Source organism: Macaca mulatta, chromosome 11 (genome assembly GCF_049350105.2).
Source record: "Macaca mulatta isolate MMU2019108-1 chromosome 11, T2T-MMU8v2.0, whole genome shotgun sequence".
In the NCBI taxonomy this organism is placed as follows: Eukaryota; Metazoa; Chordata; class Mammalia; order Primates; family Cercopithecidae; genus Macaca; species Macaca mulatta.
This window is the reverse complement of record NC_133416.1, coordinates 74,534,993-74,555,965: the sequence shown is the minus strand read 5'-3', so window position 1 is coordinate 74,555,965 and position 20,973 is coordinate 74,534,993. Positions and strand designations below refer to the sequence as shown.

Below are 20,973 nucleotides of genomic sequence, written 5' to 3'. Positions count from 1 at the left end.
GCTGTGGCCAAAGGAGGTTAGGAGGAAAACCTGGTTTGGCAAAAATGATGCAGAACAGGGACTTGCCAGACAGTAAGGGTAAAAAGAAAATGACTTCTAACTGGTTATGTGGCTGAAAGTCAAGGTGCAGTTGCACCTTGTGGCCTTTGGCTCTCCAGAGGCAGGAAAGAGGATAAAAAGGTAGTGGAAATACCTAGAAGATGAGACCTGAGACCAGCAGAGGCAGAGAGGTCTTTCTGGCTTTCTTTGGGAGAGTAGCATTCCTCATTTCTCAACTCTGTGCTCCCTATGACTTCTGTTTAACTTCTGTCAAAGTACTTGTCACCCCACATTACTCTTTCCTATTTGTCTATGTTCCTCAGTAAACTTCAAGCTCCACGTGAGCCAGAACCAGGTTTGCTTTATCCATAATGATGAATAAACTTGTATCCCCCAAACTGATTACAGTCTAGGTTCATAGTAGATGCTTAATAAAAATGTCTTAAATGAGTAAATGAATGCTGTATGCAAAGGTTAGCCCTGAAGGAGAAATGAGCAACATTCTAATGGAGATGTATGTGGCACAGAACTTGGAGATCAAAGTCAACCTCTTGGGTGGACTTCAGGGATGGGTTTTAAACAAAGAGGCAGGAAGATCCATAGCATTACTTGGGGGATGAATAAGACTCTAGAAATGAGTTGGCCCAGAAATTTGGGGTACAAGCAATACTCACGTTGTTTGATATGAGTTACAGAGTATTTTCTTCTATTTACTACTTTCTTAAATTTAATTATGTGATAAAAAGTGATCACTGTGTGTATTAGTCGTTTTCATACTGCTATAAAGAACTACCTGAGACTGGGTAATTTATAAAGAAAAAGGTTTAATTGATTCACCGTTCCACATGGCTGGGGAGGCCTCAGGAAACTTACAATTATGGCAGAAAGTGAAGGGAAAGCAAGGCATATCTTATATGGCAGAAGTTAAGAGAGAGAGTAGGGGGAAAATACCACTTTTAAACCATCAGATATGAGAAGTCCTTCACTATCATGAGTACAGCAAAGGGGAGATGGCCCCCATGATCCAATCACCTTCTGCCTTTTTTTCCTCCCCCAACACGTGGGGATTACAATTTGAGATGTGATTTGGGTGGGGACAGAATGGAACCATAGCACTGTGTATTTCAAATACTTCAGAGATGATGGGCACATAAGGGAAAAAGAATAGAGGGGGGACAATTTACCTCAGGTGTCTGGAAGAACTTTCACAAAAACTAACTCATAGGTTGTTCTACAAGAGGACGGATAGCTCTTAACACCTAGTAAATAACTTCTCTATCTGAAGTCTGCTTCTCTTTCTCTGATGTTGTTGATTTGTAAAGGGGTTTTGCTCCATCCCCCATTCTCCTTGATTAAGCTTATCTGTGAACACCAGGAGGCTGGTCTGCTCACCCCTACACAGGTGTCCTTTCTACTTTTTTTTTTGGGGGGGGGGACAAAGTCTCGGCTCACTGCAACCTTACTTCCTGAGTTCAAGTGATTCTCCCACTTCCGCCTCCCCAGTAGCTGGAATTACAGGTGCACGCCACCATGTCTGGCTAATTTTTTGTATTTTTAGTAGAAACGGGGTTTCGCCATTTTGGCCAGGTTGGTCTTGAACTCCTGACCTCAGGTCACCCACCTGCCTCGGCCTCCCAAAGTGCTGGGATTACAGGCGTGAGCCACCACGCCCAGCCCAGGTATCCTTTCTTAGATGGACTTTACATCAGTCCCACTATCAGGCCCCAAACTAAGGTCAGTGTCTTAAGATTTGAAAGTCAGTATGTCTATTAGTACTACTTAAGGGGAATAATTGTGTGCTACTTTTGGCTTCAGTAAGTACTGTAGGCATATCACAGCAAAGGCTTTAGAGGCTTAGAGAGAAATCGAGATAATTGCGCAAAGGTGGTGACTTAAAACCAGCTTTACAATCTATGTTATTCTCTTCACTGGAGAGAATCCTGTAAAAGGGGGCAGTTAGGAGAGAAGCAGATAGCCTATGTTCTTGAACCTGTGAGCACTCACTGGTGATATGGTTTAGAGAGTAGAAAACTGGACTACCCATCTGGACACCCAGCTGCTGTCAACTTCAGCAAAGCAAAGTTTGGCTTCCCAGCAAGCTAGAGAGGCCTTTTCACCCTTGCGCTTGATGTTCCCTTAACACAGAATGCTCTGTCCCAGACCTGTCTATGGCTGGCTCCTCCTTCTTCCCAGGTCTCAGCTGAAATGCAGCTTCCCCAGAGAGGCCTTCCCAGATAGTCCCCTCCCTGGTCATTCTCTCTCATGTCGCTGTATTTCACTCATGGCACTCATCACCATCCAAAGCTGTCTTTCCATGTACTTGTTTATTTGAATATTCATTATGTCCTTTTGCTCCACAGATAGATAAGATCCATAAAAGCAGGGACCCTGTCTCTCTTGTTCACTGTTTTATTACAAGCACTTCAAATAGTGTCTGACACATAGTAGGACCTCTATCGCTGTGTACTGGATGTATGAATAAATGAACGAATGAATGAGTAGCCCGAATATGGGGCTCAAGATGGCACTGAGAAAAGTGTTGTCCCATCATGAATAGTGTAGGTTTTATCTCTTGAAGAGGATATGAGCATTTTCTAAAGGAAAGGAGATAGGGAACAAGGAAGATATCTGTATCATTGGAAAAGATCTTTTATTTCCATATTGAAGCACTAACACGTCCTCCCCCACATGCATTTGTGCATGTGGGTGACATGCCAGAAGGCAGGCAGGGAGGGGCAGGCATTAAAGAACTAACAAACTCACCAAGTTATCACTGTGGTTTTAAAGTCGGGTGATTAAAAAGAACAAATGTTGGTGAGGAGGTGGAGAAAAGGAAACCCTAGTGTGCTGTTGGTAGGAATGTAAATTGGTATAGCCCTTATGGAAAATAGGATGGAGGTTTCTCAAAAACCTAAAAATAGAACTACCATATGACCAGGAAATGAAATTGGTAACTCAAAGAGATATTTGGACTCCCATGTTCATTGCGGCACTATCTACAATAGCCAAGATATGGAATCAACCTAAGTGTCCAAAACAGATGAATGGATAAAGAAAATGTAGTATTTATACACAGTGGAATTTGATTTAGCTTTTAAAAAGAAGGAAACCCTGTCATTTGTGACAACATGGATGGACCTGGAAGACATTATTTAAATGAAACAAGCCAGACACAAAAAGAAAAATACTGTATAATTTCACTTATATGTGGACTCTAAAATAGTCACACTCACAGAAGCAGAGACATAGTGGTTACCATGGGCTGGGGGGAGGGAGACATGGGGAGGTGTTGGTCAAAGGGTATAAAATTTCACTTATGAAAGATGAATAAGTTCTGGAGATCTACTGTGCAATGTAGTGCCTACAGCTAACAATATGATATTGTATACTTGAAATTTTCTAAGACAGTAGATCTTATATTGAGTGTTCTTACCACAATATAATAATAATAACAAATGCATGGGAGGGAACTTTGAGAGGTGATTGTTTATATCTACAGGCTTGATGGTTTTATGAGTAGACACTTATCCCCAGACTCACTGAGTTGTTTACATTAAATATGTACATGTTTTACATGTTAATCATACCACAATAAAATGATAATAGAGTAGATAGATAGATACACAGATAGATAGATAAAGTGGGGTGTTTACACACAGCTCACAAAAGGCAGAGAATGGCTTTGTTTTACCATTTGAGTGCAGTGAGAGAATATAATTAAAGTGACCAAAAATCCCTGGGAATTTATTCAATTCTTTTGAACAATGACCATCCATGGGAAGGGAAGTCCCATCCATATCAGGCAAGGGGACACCAGCAAGCTTAATCATCTTGCATTTAAATGCTTTCCATCTATCCTTAGCGCTCAACACACAATACAAAGACAGCCTTCCACACTGGGACCCTCTCCACCCACAGCACGCGCCCTCTGACCTGCTTTCCAAGCAGTGGTGGTGGCCTGCCTCTGTCCTGATGCACCCCTGCCATGGCCCAGTTCTCTCTCAGTACATTTGTCTGGCAGAAGGATTAAGGGTGTCCATCATGGCTGCTAAACAGTACAAAGCTAATGCCCTATTATAAAATTACTTTCACATATATAGGATGCAATGGTTCTAATGAGGGGAAAGGCATGCTAAGAACAATTACCCCACCTTAGATTAGCTTAGTACTTTATACGGTTGACAAAGCTTTTTTACCAAAATCATCTCATTTTAATTTCAATCCTCATCACTGAAATTCATGTTAAAAAAAAAAGAGCAGGTATTTTTCCATCATCATTTTGTAGAGGAGGAATCTAAGGTCAAAACAGGTGAATGATTTGTTCCTGGTCACAGAGCTGGGAGGACCCAGGTCTCCTTGTCTCCAAATGCACTATTAAAAGCCAAGTTTATGTGGAAAGATCCATGGCTGACACCCTTCTTGTTACAACTTCATTGTCCATATGTAAAGCTTTCTGCAGATACAGAATAACTTATTTTATAATTTTATTGTGTTGGATCAGGGTCAAAGGCCGGACAAGCTTGTCACTGGAGGCAATTATTGAACAATGACAAGAAGGAAGGAGGCAAAGAAGAAAGGAAGGAAGAAAAGTCTTCCTTTTTAAGGGATCAGGCTGGCTAAACAGCACATCCATATCCTCTATATGAGAATGAGAGCAGAATAGGGACCACTACAGTTGACTGTCCCCCAGTAAGTACTATGAGCATAGCAGTTTGGAACTGACATGGGCCTTGGAGATCATAATAAGCTGTGTGGCTTTGCTTGCTAAGTTACTCATGCTCACTGCCACATCAGCTGATCTGAACTCACATTCCCATACACAAACATTGAAAACAAATACTTTCTGGACTAAAAATAAAGTACACATAACAGTCTGTTTAAGTGAATCATCCCTCCTTGGGAAGCTAAAAACGGGTGGGAGGGGAGCAGTCCATAGGCTGCAGATGGGACGGGTGGCAGTGTGGACAGAGTCTCTCTTTGATCCTCTGAGAATTCCCCAGTTGAAAATGCTGTGGGGAGATGAATCCTCCTCTCAGAATACAGGCTGCATCTGACCTTCCTCCTTTGAGTGTTAGCTTCAGCTCATACACTCTGTCTCTCTGTCTCTCTCTCATTCTCTATCTCTCTGTCTCTCTCTCTCTCTGGCTCTCTCTCTCTCTCTCTGCCTGTAAATAACTTATTCTAGAATAGAATTGTGGCTGAGGTAGGGGAGGCTGGAAAGTCCCAGCCTGGGGTTATGCAAGGAACTTTATTATTTCCAGTAATGTTAGGAGTTGGCTAAATGGTCTGCCAAAGAGCCTTGTTCCTTTTCCTCCTGGTTTCCATCACATGTTCATTCATTTATTCCAGGATTGATGTATTGTGTAAACACTCACTGATAGGTTCCATAGGTACAAATATGAATAAGAAAGAGTCCCTACTGTCCGTCCAGAAGCTCTACTCCAGTGAAGAGGAGCAGCCTTTGGGAGAGATGCAGGAAATGAGGCTGGAGGGTGGTGCGGACAGGGCAGAATGGCCTCATATGCCACTCTGAGGAGTTCGCACTTGATCCTACTGGTCAGGTGAGGATTTCCCGGACTTTGGCATGGGAAACTGTATTTTTAAAAGAATTTAATTAAACATTATTGGCATTGACAACTCACTTTTACTATATTATTTAAACATATGCAAATATAAAACATGTTAAAAAAAACTTTACATGAATTAAATTTAACAGCGTTTAACTGAGCAATAAGCAATTTGTGAATCAGGCAGCCCTCGGAAGCAGAAGAGGTTCAGAGAACTCAGTCCACAAGATTGGACGGGCAGCCTTATGGACAGGAAACAGAAGTGAGATACAGAAACAGCTTGATTGGTTACAGCTCAGTGGTTGCCTCATTTGCACATGGCCTGATCAGTTGGTAGCCTGTGATTGGCTGAGACTTTACTCCTAGTTAGGCTTTCAGTTTGTGTATGTACTAAGTTAGGTTGTAGTTTGTTACCTAGGCACTCAAGTTGGGGAGGCATTCTCAGACAAAATTTAGTTTAACAATGGGGTACAACTTCCCAATGTGTATATCTTAGGCAATTATAAATCCAAAATAATTATAATGTAAAACCAATTAAATGCAAATTAACAAAATTCATTTAATGCAACGAATATTACTGAAACAAAATGTCCGCTGCCCAGGAATGTGGTACTGACTATAAGCATGTGGAATATTTTCAATGCAGGTTGTCTCCGTGATGTGCTGAGCAATGACTCAGTAATCTCACTCCTCCCTAGTCAAACTAGCATGGAGCCAACCATTCAAAGAGGCTGTGGTGATGTCACATGGCCAGCACTTCCCTTGTCTATATGTTGAGTTTGATTCCGGGGTAATTTTTTTTTGTTTTTTCTGTTACCCAGGCTGGAGTGCAATGAAGTGATCTCAGCTCACTGCAACCTCCACCTCCTGGGTTCAAGTGATTCTTGTGCCTCAGCCTCCCGAGTAGCTGGGACTATAGGCACATGCCACCATGCTCAGATAATTTTAATATTTTTAGTAGAGATGGGTTTCACCATGTTGGCCAGGCTGGTCTCAAAATCCTGACCTCAGGTGATCCACCCGCCTTGGCCTCCCAAAGTGCTGGGATTACAGGCATAAGCCACTGTGCCCAGCCTGTCTCCAGGGTAATTTTAAATGCAAAGGCAGTTGTAAAGACAAATCAACTGGCAGCATTTGGTTATACAGTCATCCAATGATCTAGAAAATGCTTCTATTTACATTTTAAGCTGTCCTTGAAATTAAAGTATTTTTTTTTTTAATTTCTGATGATACCATCAGTCCCAAGAGTACATCACTGAAGCCCTTAGCATGCAGTTGGAGGAAATATTATGTAAGTGCTAGGGGCCTGCAATGGACAGATTTTGGGCAAGGAAGTGACATGATCAGATTTTCATATTAAAGCAATTACACAAGGGGCAGTATGATGGATGGAGTAGAGGAGAGAAAAACTCAGAGTAAGGAGGCCACTTGGGAGACAAGTACAATAATTTAGGCAAAAGATGATGAATGATCTAAACAAAGTCAGTGTGAGCGATGAGGCATGAGAGAATAGACTAGAAACGTTTGTAAGAGGCAGAATCTATAGACCTCAGGGACTGATTCAATGTGGCAGGTGAAGGAGAAGGGGTATTTGAACCTTAGGCAACACTGTTAACCCTAGATGGGAATATAAGGAAAGCAAGTTTAATTTCAGATATGGTGACTTGGGGGTGGGGAGGCTGTGAACTATCGGGGTGAGGCCAGTCAAATATAGTCGGCTAGAACTGCAGAGAAAAAGCTTCTACGTGAGGCTAGCATGCTAGCATGGCTAAGTAGACACCAACCTACGGAGTGTAATTTCTAGGGCCAAGAAACTCTCATCACCCATCCCTCCCTCGCCAAATAGTATGTTTCTCCTACATACTGGTCGCTACTCAGAGGTGTACCCCAAATGATCATAGCTCCTATCGTCTAACTTAATGCTCTGATACTTTTTTTTCTTTTGGAGACAGGGTCTCTGTTGCCCAGGTTGGAGTGCAGGGGCGCACAATCATAGCTCATTGCAACCTCAAACTCCTGGACTCAAATGATTCTCCTACCTCAGCCTCCTGAGTGACTGGGACTACAGGTGTACACCACTCTGACTGGCTAATTTTCTTGTTAATTTTTGTTTTGTAGAGACATGGTCTCTCTATGTTGACCAGGCTAGTCTTGAACTCCTGGCCTCAAGCAATCCTTCCACCTTAGCCTCCTGAAGTGCTGAGGTTTCAGGTGAGAGCCATATCTAAAGAGAGTGACGCTTACCCTGGGATTGATGTTCTGGATCCCGAAATGCTCAGGTGGAAACAATGTGGAATTTGCACTCATTCAGATCATAATTTAGATTTCTGCCCTGACACTTACTAGGTATGAAATCCTAGCGAATCATTTATCCTCTCTGTCTTGCTATTTGTAAAATGAGGTTTTAAAACCTTTATCGAAGGCTAGTTAAGTAATATATTAAGTATATTAAGAATGTTAAGTAATATAACACATTACAGTATCTAGCACAGTGCTTGCAACATCTTGGCCAACTAATCATGCTCAAATATAATGGTTAAGTACATAGAAGAAACCAGACTTGCTGGGTTCAAATCATGTCTCTACAACCTTCTATATGACCTTAAATAAGTAACACTAACCTCTCTGTGTCATAAGGAGATAATGATATTCTCTAATGCGTAGAGTTATTGGAGCAACTTGGGAGTCAATGTACATGAAACTCTTAGAATCAAGTGTCTTAGCCATGGTATGTGCTATCTAAGTGTTAGTTGCTATCGTTGCCATAATTACTCCTTCCTCCCTTCCAATGACTACGCTTCAGATTCTTTCCTGGTCATCATTTTAACGGAAGGAGAAAAAGATCATGGCATGCTGGGCATCTAAGCCACTGAGTGTGAAACTCCATGCGAGAGGGAAAAAGGGGAGTTTGACAGCCCTAAAGGCATTTTTTGACTGCTTCTCAATTTTGTCTAAGACAATTCAGGGTCTGCACTGCCTCAGGGTGGGAAACAGAGTGACTGAAGTCCAAAGCCTTATGATAAAATGGAAAGACCGTCGTCGGACGTCTGGCCAAGAAGGCAGCTGTCCAGATGCAGGGACTGTGAGTTCTTATGAACTATGACAACACTCACTTTCAATGAACTTTATTTTCACTTATCAGTAGTTAAATGCCAAAGTTACATTGGATTTTGCACCAAACTGGGAAGAGAGGGGGGAAAAAAAAAACCAGCTCAAACTGATTTGCTTTTCCAGAGGGCTGACTCCTGAGAAGTTACAGCTGGGGAAGCCGGATCAGGAGCATGGGTCAGCGAGCAAACACAGATTTCTCTGATATATTAAGCATTATTATGTCAAGTACCTGACCCTAATCAACCAAGGTCATGAACAAACCAGTCCTTTTAAAATTTTATGAAAGAAACTGCTGTGTGCTTTTCTCTCCAGACTCTCTCACTTGGAATACAGACGTGACCCGGCTCTTCCAAGGCCTCCCTCACGGAGGCATTAGGCCGAAGCCCTGAGCTGAGTTTTTGGGGATTTGCTGCCTCCACCAGGATCAGTGAAGAATATTTTAAAATAAATTTCAATTTGTTTCATCATGAGAGGATGCAATGACTTTTAGCTCAAAGTGGGACAGAGAGGCCTATTAGAGACAGACACGTGATTTTGAGGGGGTACAAATTTTAGCTCATTAAACTTTTCCCAAATTAAAAAGCACAGAGAGGAGTGAAGTGGAAAGAGCTTCACCTTTGTGGTAAGATAGATTTTAGATCCAATTCCAGGTCTGGCCCCTGCACTGTTTCATTCAGGGCAAGTCGCTTTACCCCCTGAGCTCACTGGCATTAGCTATAAAATAATGACAGCACTACCTACCTCCTAGGCTGTCATAAAACCCATTATGATCTGACCCTGATGATTTCCCTCAACTCTAGCCTCTCCCTCCTGAACAGGCCTCCCTTTAAATGCCACTTCCTCCAGGAAGTCTTCTTGGATATCTCTTCTCCCAGTTAAAGTCTAGGTTGTGTACCCGCCGATGAGCCCAGAGCACCTGTGTGGAACCCATCAATAAACTTAGAAGACCATCGTGTTGATGTTCCAGATCACCCCTGGACTATAAACTGTTCAAAAAAAGATCAGGCTCTTCTAATCGCAGCTGCCTCTAGAGCTTAATGCAAGGCCAGACACACATGAAGCCTTCTATATGCTTTTGTAAAATGAACGAAGACTGGTAAACGTTGCTATTCTGTTGTTATTTATATGGTTCTCAGATGAAAATTACTCCATCCGAAGTCTGACATACTAAAGCATTCTCCAGGATGCTTTTCTGAGTCGCCATGCCTGACTCTAGCCGTTGTCCTCACCACCAGACTATGCCCCTTTATTCTAGACTCCACTTGCCCTTGAAGCTGAGACTACTGGCTTTCTTCACCACCTACCTAAGACACCTCAGCCAGGATTCCAAAAAAAGCTCGATGCCTGCACTCTCCTTGCCCTTGCAGATCTAGCAGGGACCCCTCAATTCTGTCTCTGGCAAATCCTACTCAATAGGATACACAAAATTCACTCTGACTTGCTGTCTTTGAAAGCAGGAAGGACATGATGGTCTTATTGGGCTTTACTGAAGAAAGATCTAACCCAAGCATCCTCTTCTCCTACTGCCCAGATATGGGTCAGATTCTTTAAGAATATATTGGGAAGAGGGTGATTACTTCTCTGAATTGGAACTTGCTCTGAGGACCATGTTGTTCTCCTTTCTACCTCCGTAGGCCTCTCCTCCATTGACCACCATCCAGAACTCCCAGACAATCCCCTTAGATGGATACTTCTCCCTTTTCATGGATTCAGACAAGAGGTTGACATGGTACTGGCTATACTTCCATCAAATGCCCAGACCCTTCATTCTCCATAGCATCACCACAGAGGAGCAGAAGCGCATGGGCCTCGTCCAAACAACCAGGGTAACTCAAAAAGCCAACACCACATTTTCCTCTTATGGAACTTAAACCTGTACACATCGCCTAAGGGAAAATTATCCAAAAAGGTAGACTTTCCCCATGGGGTTTCCATCACGGACACAAGCTTGTTCCTATACAGGATCTCACATCTCCAAAACAATGTGTTCTTCCCACTCTGCAGGGTGGTGAAAACAAGGTTTGATACCCAACTCACTACTCAGACTTGATCTTGACCTTGGAGCCATTCCTTCCCCAGGGGTACATTTCCTTAATGATGCATCATTCAGACGAAGGAAATTCAGAGGAGCTTCATCTGGAAGTCAGCAATGGGGGAACATCTCTGTTCTTCAGTGCAGTCCAGCCTCATGGTAGAGGAGTGCAGTGGCCCAAAGAAGGAACTCTGAAACCAAGCAACCAGGACTGGAAGATGTTTTCTCCCAGCTTTGTGACCTCTTCGTGTTTCTTCCTGCACCTCAATCTCCTTTTCTGTGACATGGTGATAATTATAGTAAGGCCTTAAAGAGTTAACACATATATAGAGCACACCTTAGCAAAGACATGCTGCATGAATTTTAAGTAGAGCTATATATAGTTTTCCACCAGTGTAGACATGGCTATTATTTTTCTGTTTATCTAGCAAATAATTGTTGAAGCAGATATATACACATTCACAGACACCTTCTGAGAGCAAACACTAATTTCCAGAGATAGTACAATCTGGAAATATTTTTCTAAATGACTCATGAGGAAGTCTCAAAGTGCAGCCAGCACAGCAGGCTCACTCCTGATGAACTTTCAACCTACACATTTCATTAGGTGCAAATGGGATTTTCCTGCTCTCTCTACATTTTGGCTGAAGCCCCTGAAGTGAAAACAATAAGTAGTAAGCACCTCTATCCCCAATCCTACAGACACCTGCTGGATCCCCAGGCTCACTAGAAGGTGCCCAAACTGATCTTTCACCTCCCGAGTATGTAAAGGAAGACTTGAAAGTTCCCAAGAGAGCTCGTTGAAGGGAATGCCTGAGAATAGAGAACCCTTGGCTTTTCTCTCCCATGGGAACCTGACATGTGTCCTTGAAGACTTGAGGACATAGCTGAACAGAGACCACAGCCGCCTCATGCTGAGACTATTTCTGAGGTCAGGAACCTGCCGAGAACTGCCAAGAGGGCAGGCGAGGACAGAGGCAGCAGGGGAAGCAGCCTTCTTTTCCTTGGTGGGGTAGAGCAGGAATGCAGGAGTTCCCATGAGCCTGGTGGACACTATGGAATCTTTCCTGAAACTTCTTGAAAGGAGCCCACATTATAGGGTGGCCTGCCAGAGCAAGGAGATATCGGCAGTGAGAGGCTGGAGTACAACCACCAAGATAGCAGTCGGGGGTGGAAGGAGGAAAGTGGGACGCATGGGGTCGGCTGAAGAGCATGCACCAATATCAGTAACGAGTACATCAGAAAAGTCCCAATGCAGAGGATCCACAAACACACATCATGGAAAAGTGTAATGAAGGGCCCAGCATCTGGGCAAAGCCAGTCAAGAGAGAGCCCCAAAGAGCACCAGATAGTTTTAAAAGGCTGCCCATCTTCTGTTTCCCTTTCTGCCCCACTCCCCCACCATGGAGAAACCAAAAGCAGCAAGGCAAATCAGGGAGGAGAAGTGAGTCAGGAACAAGTGAAAAAACGGACCATGAGACCAGACTCTCCTTTCCTATTTTGGGAACCCCAGCAAGGGTCGGGCCTGGGCTGTGAAAATCAGAGATGTGAAGAGATTGAGGCTTTGATTTGACTCTATTGGGTCTTTTCATACTTATAGATGAGTCATAATCCTCAATAAAAGACTCATTTTTGTTGCTTGAACATGATCAGACTACAGACGCAGACAGGGAGGGAAGGCTGAGTAGAGTACATTTTCGAGGTTGTCATGGCAGAGAAAATGAAGTAGTTTCCTGTTCATAGCTATTGGACTCAATATATGCACAATACATTTGTTAAACAACACACATGCTAAAGCAAAATCTCATCAGCCCCATCCCTCACTGACAGAGGAGTCTGAGCTGCTGATTCTGTGAGTATGGCACAAACGAACCTAATCCTCAGCAGACAGGTCTTTGCCCTTAAGATTGTTATGAGGAACTCTGAAAGTTTCTTTCTTATACCCCTTTTCTTCCAGCCTGCTGGGTAGAGGAGAAAGTGCCCGTCAATCAATCTCTGGGTCCACAAAGATCTACCCTAAGGATTGAAATCACTGCTCTTAATGACATGACTAGATTGGGAGGCAAAGTTCTTTGTCTGCCCCAGTTTCTTTCTACAGAGAGAGAAGGGACTCTTCCAGTCACAGGGACATTGGATATTTAGTGTTGAGTAGAGGAGGAGGGACCCAATTTAGTTGGGAAAGAAAGTAATTTAAGATCTTTCCCAAGAAATATAAAACTTTCTCTGAGAAGCAAATTTGGAGATTCAGATGACTCCAAAGAGGACTCAAGAATGGAAAGAAATGTTCCTCCCTTTCTCAAAACAATCATACTCATAATCATAATCATGACCATATCATTCCAGCAAATTTCAAGAACTCAGCAAGGTGGTTAGGCATGTCCCTTTTCCTCCCTCTTTCCTATTTTCTACTCTTAGCCCCAGGACAAAGTCAAGTCATTTCTCATCATTTTTTCCACCTTCCTATTTATTCCACTACTCTTTGAAAACAAACCCCTGGGTCAACCACGTCTTCCTTTCACAATGACTCAGGAAAACAATGACAAATTCCATGTGGAAACCAGAGAGCCGAGGGGAAAGTGCTGGCCATTTTCTTCCAGTTCACCACTCTCCTGAAAAAGCTTATGTCTTGGTAGAAATTCTGAATTCTCTTGAAATAACCAGAAAAAGCACAGCTGGAATAGCAATAGCTAAATAAAAATGTAGCTGACCTGCTAATATTAACTAGTCTAAAAGTACCATGAAGCATGTGGCTTTCATTATAGCAACAAAGCCACTATAGTATGACAAGCAGCCTGCCTTCCAAGGTTACCCTCATTTACATGATATTGTATTACACGTGGAGTTGGACTCTTGGGTTTAAAGAAAAACAAGAGTTTCACAGCAAGAGGTGAAATGAAGATTTAGGCACTCAGCCAAAGGTTTGAGACTACCCAGAAATGATCTGCGTTCACAGTCACGTGATTCCTCTCTGCTCAGCCCTCCAGCAGCCTGTCATTTAGTCCACTCGGGTGGAACTTTTCACACATGGCCCTTATTACAAGTAATGGTGTACAAGATCAGGGCATCTCTTGATCAAAGCCATATCCCAAATAGCACCTACCACAGGTCTTCAGCATCGACTGAGCTCGTGGTCAGCGAGACAATGTAGTTGGAAAGGGCAGACTTTGGAGTCCCAGAGCTGAGTTGCAAGCCCAGCCTCTGTTCCTTTAATGTTGTTAAATCTTAGGCAAGTTTTTCATTTCTCCAAGCCTCAGTTTGCTAATCTGTAAAAAGATTTACAGGGAGGATTATTACTGCTCTCATATTCAGAGCTAACATTTATGGGCATGCTTATAACACTCCAGGGACTCCACTTCACGTTGTTACGTGCATTATTCTATTTAATCCCCAAAATAATTTGATGAGGAAACTACTAATATTTTCTCCATTTCCAGATAAGGATACTGAGGGTCAAAAAAGCTAAGCAGCTTGCCAAAGCTACCTGATGAGTAAGTGGCTGAGCTGGAGTTTGACCCTGGGTGTGACTCCTGTCAAGGCCTGTGTTCTCACTCTCTAGATTAAGTCAACACTACAACATGACTGTAACATGCAAATAGCAAAATGGTTAAAGGCAAGAGGGTCTACCACTTCCTTGTTGGCCCCTCTCTGGACTTTGGTTTCCTTATCTGTAAAATGAGAGTAGTAACAGCTCCTACCTCATAGGATGGCTATAAACATTAAATAATATATATATGACCTATGGAATAATACCCAGCACATAGTAGTTACTCTGCAAATGTTTATCACTGTATATGTATTACTACAAAACAGCTGACACACATAGATGATGAGAAATGTGGGAATTAAAATAAGAAACAGAAGAGTATGAGAGGCCACAAAATGACCAACTGCTCTGTGGGTGCTTATAAAACCCTCGTGGGAAACTTGCAGAGATGACCAGAGACACTTTCAGGGGTGCTGAGTTCCTTTGATGCAGAGGAAGGGGTCTCAGACATTAAGATGGGACCATATTTTACACACCTGTTTTACATCTGTAGGTGGTAAAACCAGGAAACAACTGGATAAGAAATGTAATGCTAAACAGATTGATACCTTAGGACCAAAGAGTCAGGCTAGGGCAGTCCCCTAGTGGCCTTGTCCAGGCCCAGGCATAACCTGGAAGCATCGCTTTTGTCTGATGATGTCACTACACAAAGTCACATGGTGACCCTGAGGCAGACAAGCGGGTTGGTGCACAGGAATGGAGCTGACATGCCTTGTTCTTCAACCCCCTAAAGCATGTTCAGATCATACCCATTTCAGAAGGCTGGAAGTGAACCCAGCAAGAGGCTTCTGTGATGATAAGTCTTTGTATCAAAATTGACCTGACTGGGAACTTCTTAGCAAACTTTTCAAACAAGAGAAGGACATTCTCTTAGAGACGTGATGTGAGTGAGGATTAAATGACCTGGTAGAAAATGCAAACCACTTTTAAATAATTTATGGAATTGCTGTCATCATTAAAACCACAGAGATTTATCAACTCTCATTTCCGAGTAAGATTTGAAGGAATAGATTTGCAGTCTTGAGATGGGACAGGGCACCAATAATGAATATTTATGATTCCAGGCCAGAAACAACTTTGTCTCAGATGGTGTTCCTAGATTTTGCTTCCAAGTGTTAATTTCTGGCTGTAGCAAAGATGGTAGCAAGTAAGTGATCATTTCACCTCTTCCCAAACTCCCTACTTTTTTGCACATGTCAGAGGCAACCTCAGGTTTATAACTTTAATTTTAATATCCGTCTCAAGCTAACCCACAGTTTCCTGGAAATAAATGCCTACCAAAAAAAAAAAAAAAAACTTTTAAAGAAAAATACAATGAGGCTGCTTGTGGGAAGGAATCTCTTCCTCAAGAAGCAATATGCAGAAATTACCAAAAAAGATGGAAAGAACATGAACTTAAAATCTGACCATATTGAGTCTTATGTTTCCTTACTTAGTGATTTTCAAAATATAGCCTTATTTTTGCAATACTATAAAAGTAATGCTGATTAGTTACTAAAATCTGGATATGATATAGACTTTAATGTACCAAGGAGATGACAAATTCTCATTTTAAAGGCTGTTGATGATTGCTTCTCAGCCTTTTGGCTAAGATCAAGTGTAAAAGTTGTTGATGAAATTTTTCTTAAGAGGAAAGTGTTTTTTCCTTAGCAAAATGCTTTGAAGAGCCATTTGGCTGTAAAGAAATAAAATAAAATAGGTTCTGAAATATTGTTCAGAAGGAAAACCAGGAAACCAGTAGTAACTTTGTTTCTCTGCATAATGATGCAAGAAGAAAAAAATAAGTTTCTAAGGGCAGACTGAGATGGTGGGGACATAAGCTGGTAGAGGAAATAGGGAGGTAAAGAGAGAAGGCAGGAGGACCAGAGTTCAGGAAAATGGAATGGGGAGGCCCAGGAGAAGAGAGCTCAAGAGAAATTCTCGCTGATGAAAAGGGCTGGGGCTATCTGCATTTAGAAATCAATGGTGATATCCCATATTTAGTTTTAAAGAATTTGCTATGCTCTCCAGCAATGCAATCTCTGTTTTCAAAAACCGTTTGTAAAATTTAACTACACACAAATGCTTTCTGTAAAGGCACTTAGGGAAGATAAAGGAAAAGAAGCAGCTGTGTTTCAGTTTTGAGAAAAGAAAACCACCTGAGACCGAGAAGTGAGATTAAGAATTCACCAAAATCAGAGAACCTAGGAGAAAGTTACCACATCCCACCCCACCCTGCCCCTGAGAACTTTCATAGAAAATGAATAGCTTCTGGGAGGCCGAGGCGGGTGGATCATGAGGTCAAGAGATGGAGATCATCCTGGCCAACATGGTGAAACCCCATCTCTGCTAAAAATACAAAAATTAGCTGAGCATGGTGGCCCATGCCTGTAGTCCCAGCTACTCTGAGGCTGAGGCAGGAGAATAGCTTGAACCTGGGAGGCGAAGATTGCAAGTGAGTTGAGATCGTGCCACTGCACTCCAGCCTGGGCAGCAGAGCTAGAGTCCGTCAGAAAGAAAGAAAGAGAGAGAGAAAGAGAGAGAGAGAGAGGGAAAGAGGAAAGGAGGGAAGGAAGGAAGGAAAAAAAGGAAAAGAAAAGAAAAAATTAATAGCGAAGTATTCTGAGTTTCCCTTTACATATGCAAGCCATTTGTATTTGAATAGTAATAGTTGGAGTCATCAATGAGGCTGGCAGAATTGGAGAACACTGAGAAAGGAGACATCTGGATTACATTAAATAAGTGTAATCTCCCCTGATGCAAAACTCTTTCTTATCAAAGAAAGAAGAAAGGTTAGGTAGCATCACCACCTTTCTTGAAGCTGGTGCCATTATCAAAATAGACCAGTAATCATTAAGAAAGCAGCTGGTGAAATTCAAATATAGTCTTTATGGCTAAAAAAATAGTTTTATCTCAAAAGTGATTACTCAGGATGCAGCTGCAAGAGCATGATTTCCTTCTTTACATACAGAGAAAAATTTCCTATGAGATTTTGCAGTGGCAATGGAAAGAGGAATGAATCCACAAGTTCTGAAAGTCTTCATGATTTTGACAAGATGTGATTTTAAGGGTGTGGGGGGCTTAGTTGCTCTTTATACCCACCTCTGTAGTCTGGAAGTCATGCCATTTGAAGTCAGTGGGTTTTAAAGATTCAGGAAACACTACCCAAGGTACCTGGCTACAGGACTCAGCTTGCTGAGAGAGAGTATTCCTTTCCTTAAGATTTCTACACACGTGACAGAGAAATTGTTACACAAAGTTCTGACCATACCTGTGTATCAGACTGTTCAGCCACAGTCTCTTATAGAAAATTGTAATGAATTGCTTTTCAATATGCACCTGCAGCAAGCTCTGAGACAATCCTCCAGGAAGTCTTCCTTAATCCTCCCCAATATGAAGTAGGGTCCCTCCTGTGCTTGAAATAATTCTACAGATGACTGGAAAAGAGGCTGGGTGAAATAAGCCTCTCATACACACATCTCGCTGGTGCAAAAAGTACTTGCGGTTTTGGACCGTGAACTTTAAATCATTATAACTAGGCTCAAACACATCTTTAATCAAAAAAGAAAACTTTACAATCAATACATTTTTGCCAATGAGAAATAAGTTTACTCCTGTAGCATAAAAATCCATGCTTCGGGATTCAACAAACTTCTGGAAAGCATTTTCTGCATCCTGCTGGTTGTGGAAGCATTTTCCCTGCAAAAAGTTGTTGAGATGCTTGAAGAAATGGTAGTCGGCTGGCAAGAGGTCAGGTGAATATGGGAGATGAGGCAAGACTTCGTAGCCCAATTTGTTCAACTTCTGAAGCGTTGGTTGTGATGTGCAGTCGGACATTGCAGTGGGGAAGAATTGGGCCCTTCCTGGTGACCAATGCCGGCTGCAGGCACTGCAGTTTTCCGTGCATCTCATTGGTTTGCTGAGCATACTTCTCAGCCGTAATGGTTTCCCAGGCATTCGGAAAGCTGTAGTGGATCAGACTGGCAGCAGACCACCAAGCAGTGACCATGACCTTTTTTTGATGCAAGTTTGGCTTTGGGAAGTGCTTTGGAGCTTCTTCTTGGTCCAACCACTGAGCTGGTCATCACCAGTTGTTACATAAAATCCACTTTTCCTCGCACATCACAATCCAATCAAGAAGTGGTTCATTGTTGTTGCATAGAGTAAGAGAAGATGACACTTCAAAATGACAATTTTTTTTTTACTTTCGGTCAGCTCATGAAGCACCCACTTATCGAGCTTTTTCACCTTTCCAATTTGCTTCAAATGCTGAGTGACCATAGAATGGTTCAGTGGGTGTGGCTTCTTAGTGTCCCCGGTATTTCCTGGAAGGCCTACTCAGGTTGGTGGTATTGGTGTTTAATCATCCAGAGTGAGATCTGTTAAAAAACAAACAGGCATATTAAAATATTAAGAGTTTATTTGAGAAGACAGCAATTCACACACAGGGCAGCTCCAAACCAGAAATGGTCAGGGCCCTGCCAAAGAAGTGCAAGAGAAAACCTATTATAGGCTGAATGCAAAAGTGAGGCAAAGAAAATATTTAATTGGTTCAGATCAGATATTGCCTTATTTGGATTATCTCAGCAGAAAGTCCCTGGTAATATAATGCTCAGTTGGCTTGTGATGGGCTGAGCTGAAGTTTCAATTTCTTTACATAGGAATGCAGGGCGATAGAATCATCCCAGCCTAATGACCTCTTATTAAGTTATTTTAACAAGTTCCACAAGGTTATGGTGAGTTTGTCAGAGGTGTTCGAACCAGAGCAACTCCATCTTGAATAGGGGCTGGGTAAAATGAGGCTGAGACCTGATGGGCAGCATTCCCAAGAGGTTAAGGCATTCTAAGTCACAGAATGAGACAGGAGGTTGGCACAAGATACAGGTATAAAAACCTTGTTGATAAAACAGATTGCAGTAAAGAAGCCAGTTAAAACCCACCAAAACCAAGAGAGGAGAGTGATCTCTGGTCAACCTCACTGCTACACTCCCACCAGCGCCATGACACCTTACAAATGCCATGGCAATGACCGAAAGTTACCCTATGTGGGTAAAAGGAGGAGGCATGAATACTCCAACCTTTATTTAGCATATGATCAAGAAATAACCTTAAAAATGGGCAACCAGCCTGGCTGCTCTGCCTGTGGAGTAGCCATTCCTTCATTCCTTTACTTTCCTAATAAACTTGCTTTCATTTTACTCTATGGACTCACCCTGACTTCTTTCTTGCGCAAGATCCAAGAACCCTCTCTTGGGGTCTGGATCAGGACCCCTTTCCAGTAACAAGTTCCGAGTGGAGCCCTACCCAGCCTCATCTAACGCCAACCGTATCACCCTGAAAATCCAGCATAACTAATTTATATCATTTGAAAAACAGCCTGTGACAAACCATGCCTCCTGTATGTAACATTCTGGTTCTTGCCATATCTCAGTTCCTTCCCCACAGGTCCATAACACATGCTAGTCCTGTTGCTGCTGAGTAATGGTGATCACTCTGTGGATATACTGTGTCACCTTTACCTCTATTGTCACAAGAGCCAGGAGTAACTGAGCACAGCAGGCTGACCAGGGGCTATAGCAGTGTTCCCATGGAAACCTAATTATTCTAATGCATAAGATACATACTACCTTATTACAGCATTTAGTTATAACAGCCTGAGAGTTGCATTACTTTCAGAAATGCAAGTGCCTTGTGGATCAAGTTGTAAGTTCCTTGAGAGCAGAAGCCACGTGTCAGTCAACTTTGTATCTCAATGAATTTTGGCTGATAAGCAGTGGGTAAATTTTTGGTGAAGGGATGAATGAAACCTGAAGGGGATTGGTAAATATGCCACCCCAAAATATGCCACTTTGGCATGGGACTATTTTGAGATCCGACAGATGCAGAAAGAAGTCTTCCAAGAGCTTCTCTTTCTTAAAAAATCTGACTAAAATCAGAAATTCCCGGGAAATGAGGACTGCCGTAAATTGCCTCTCCAAGGGAATTGTTAAGGCCATGAAGAAGACAGAAAGTTACCGCTGAGATGGACCTGAACACACACACCTTGCCAAGACAGCCCCTGGCTTCCATGAAGCTCCCCATATACTTACCTTCCCGTAGTGGACTGCTCTGGAAAGCCTCAAACCCTTTTTTTTTTTTCCTGTCAAGTCTCCACAGTTTATCATTCTTTGTTTAAAATGGTATATAAACCCTTCAGCCTATTAGCTTCTTTGTATTTTTTTCTCCCGATAATCTGTCTTTTGTCAGTCTAATTTGCAGTGCTCCAGTGAACCTAAAAGGGTAGAGGAAAAAGGGTTATTTTTTCCCCTATAAACTGAATTATAAATTCCATTACAACAGGGTCTATGTCATTTTATCTTCTTAGTAATTAACATAATAGCAGTGTTTAATCGGTCAGATGTACCCAGTTTAGAGTCTCCAAAGAGAGAGTTGTATATATACATATATATTTCGTGTGCAATATTTACAATATATTTATATTTACAATATATACAATATTGCAAAAATCCTAACAGAAACTATAACATTATTCTAAAGATTGCTGTTCATAGCAGGGATTATATCAGTTCTGTGTAGAAAGCTGTTTTTAGCAAATGTTAAGCAGTTCCTATATATGTGTTTATTTACTTCCTATGGCAGAAACAAATAATACATAAATATTATATTACATACAAATATAAATAAAGTCTTTATTATTTAGC

At 42.0% G+C, this 20,973-nt stretch overlaps 1 protein-coding gene and 1 long non-coding RNA gene across 5 annotated transcripts in view; both read right to left on the bottom strand.

The window, feature by feature from the left end:
* The window catches only part of LOC107000920 (uncharacterized), a 145,378-nt gene extending 134,180 nt beyond the window's left edge, over positions 1-11,198 (bottom strand). For all 4 annotated transcript variants that reach the window (XR_013401216.1, XR_013401215.1, XR_013401217.1 and 1 more), the window contains exon 1: positions 10,755-11,198. Coding sequence is in view for 1 of the 4 variants with exons in the window: in XM_077954691.1 (XP_077810817.1) it covers positions 10,755-10,785 (31 nt within the window). In the remaining 3 variants the exon portion in view is untranslated. The remainder of the gene's footprint in view (positions 1-10,754) is intronic.
* A 6,612-nt stretch (positions 11,199-17,810) lies between these two features.
* Positions 17,811-20,545, bottom strand: LOC114671060 (uncharacterized). The gene is made up of 2 exons (XR_003720960.2): positions 20,362-20,545; positions 17,811-18,651 (listed from the first exon to the last, which is right to left on the bottom strand). It is a non-coding gene; the product is annotated as an uncharacterized LOC114671060 (long non-coding RNA).
* Between the last annotated feature and the right edge of the window lie 428 nt (positions 20,546-20,973).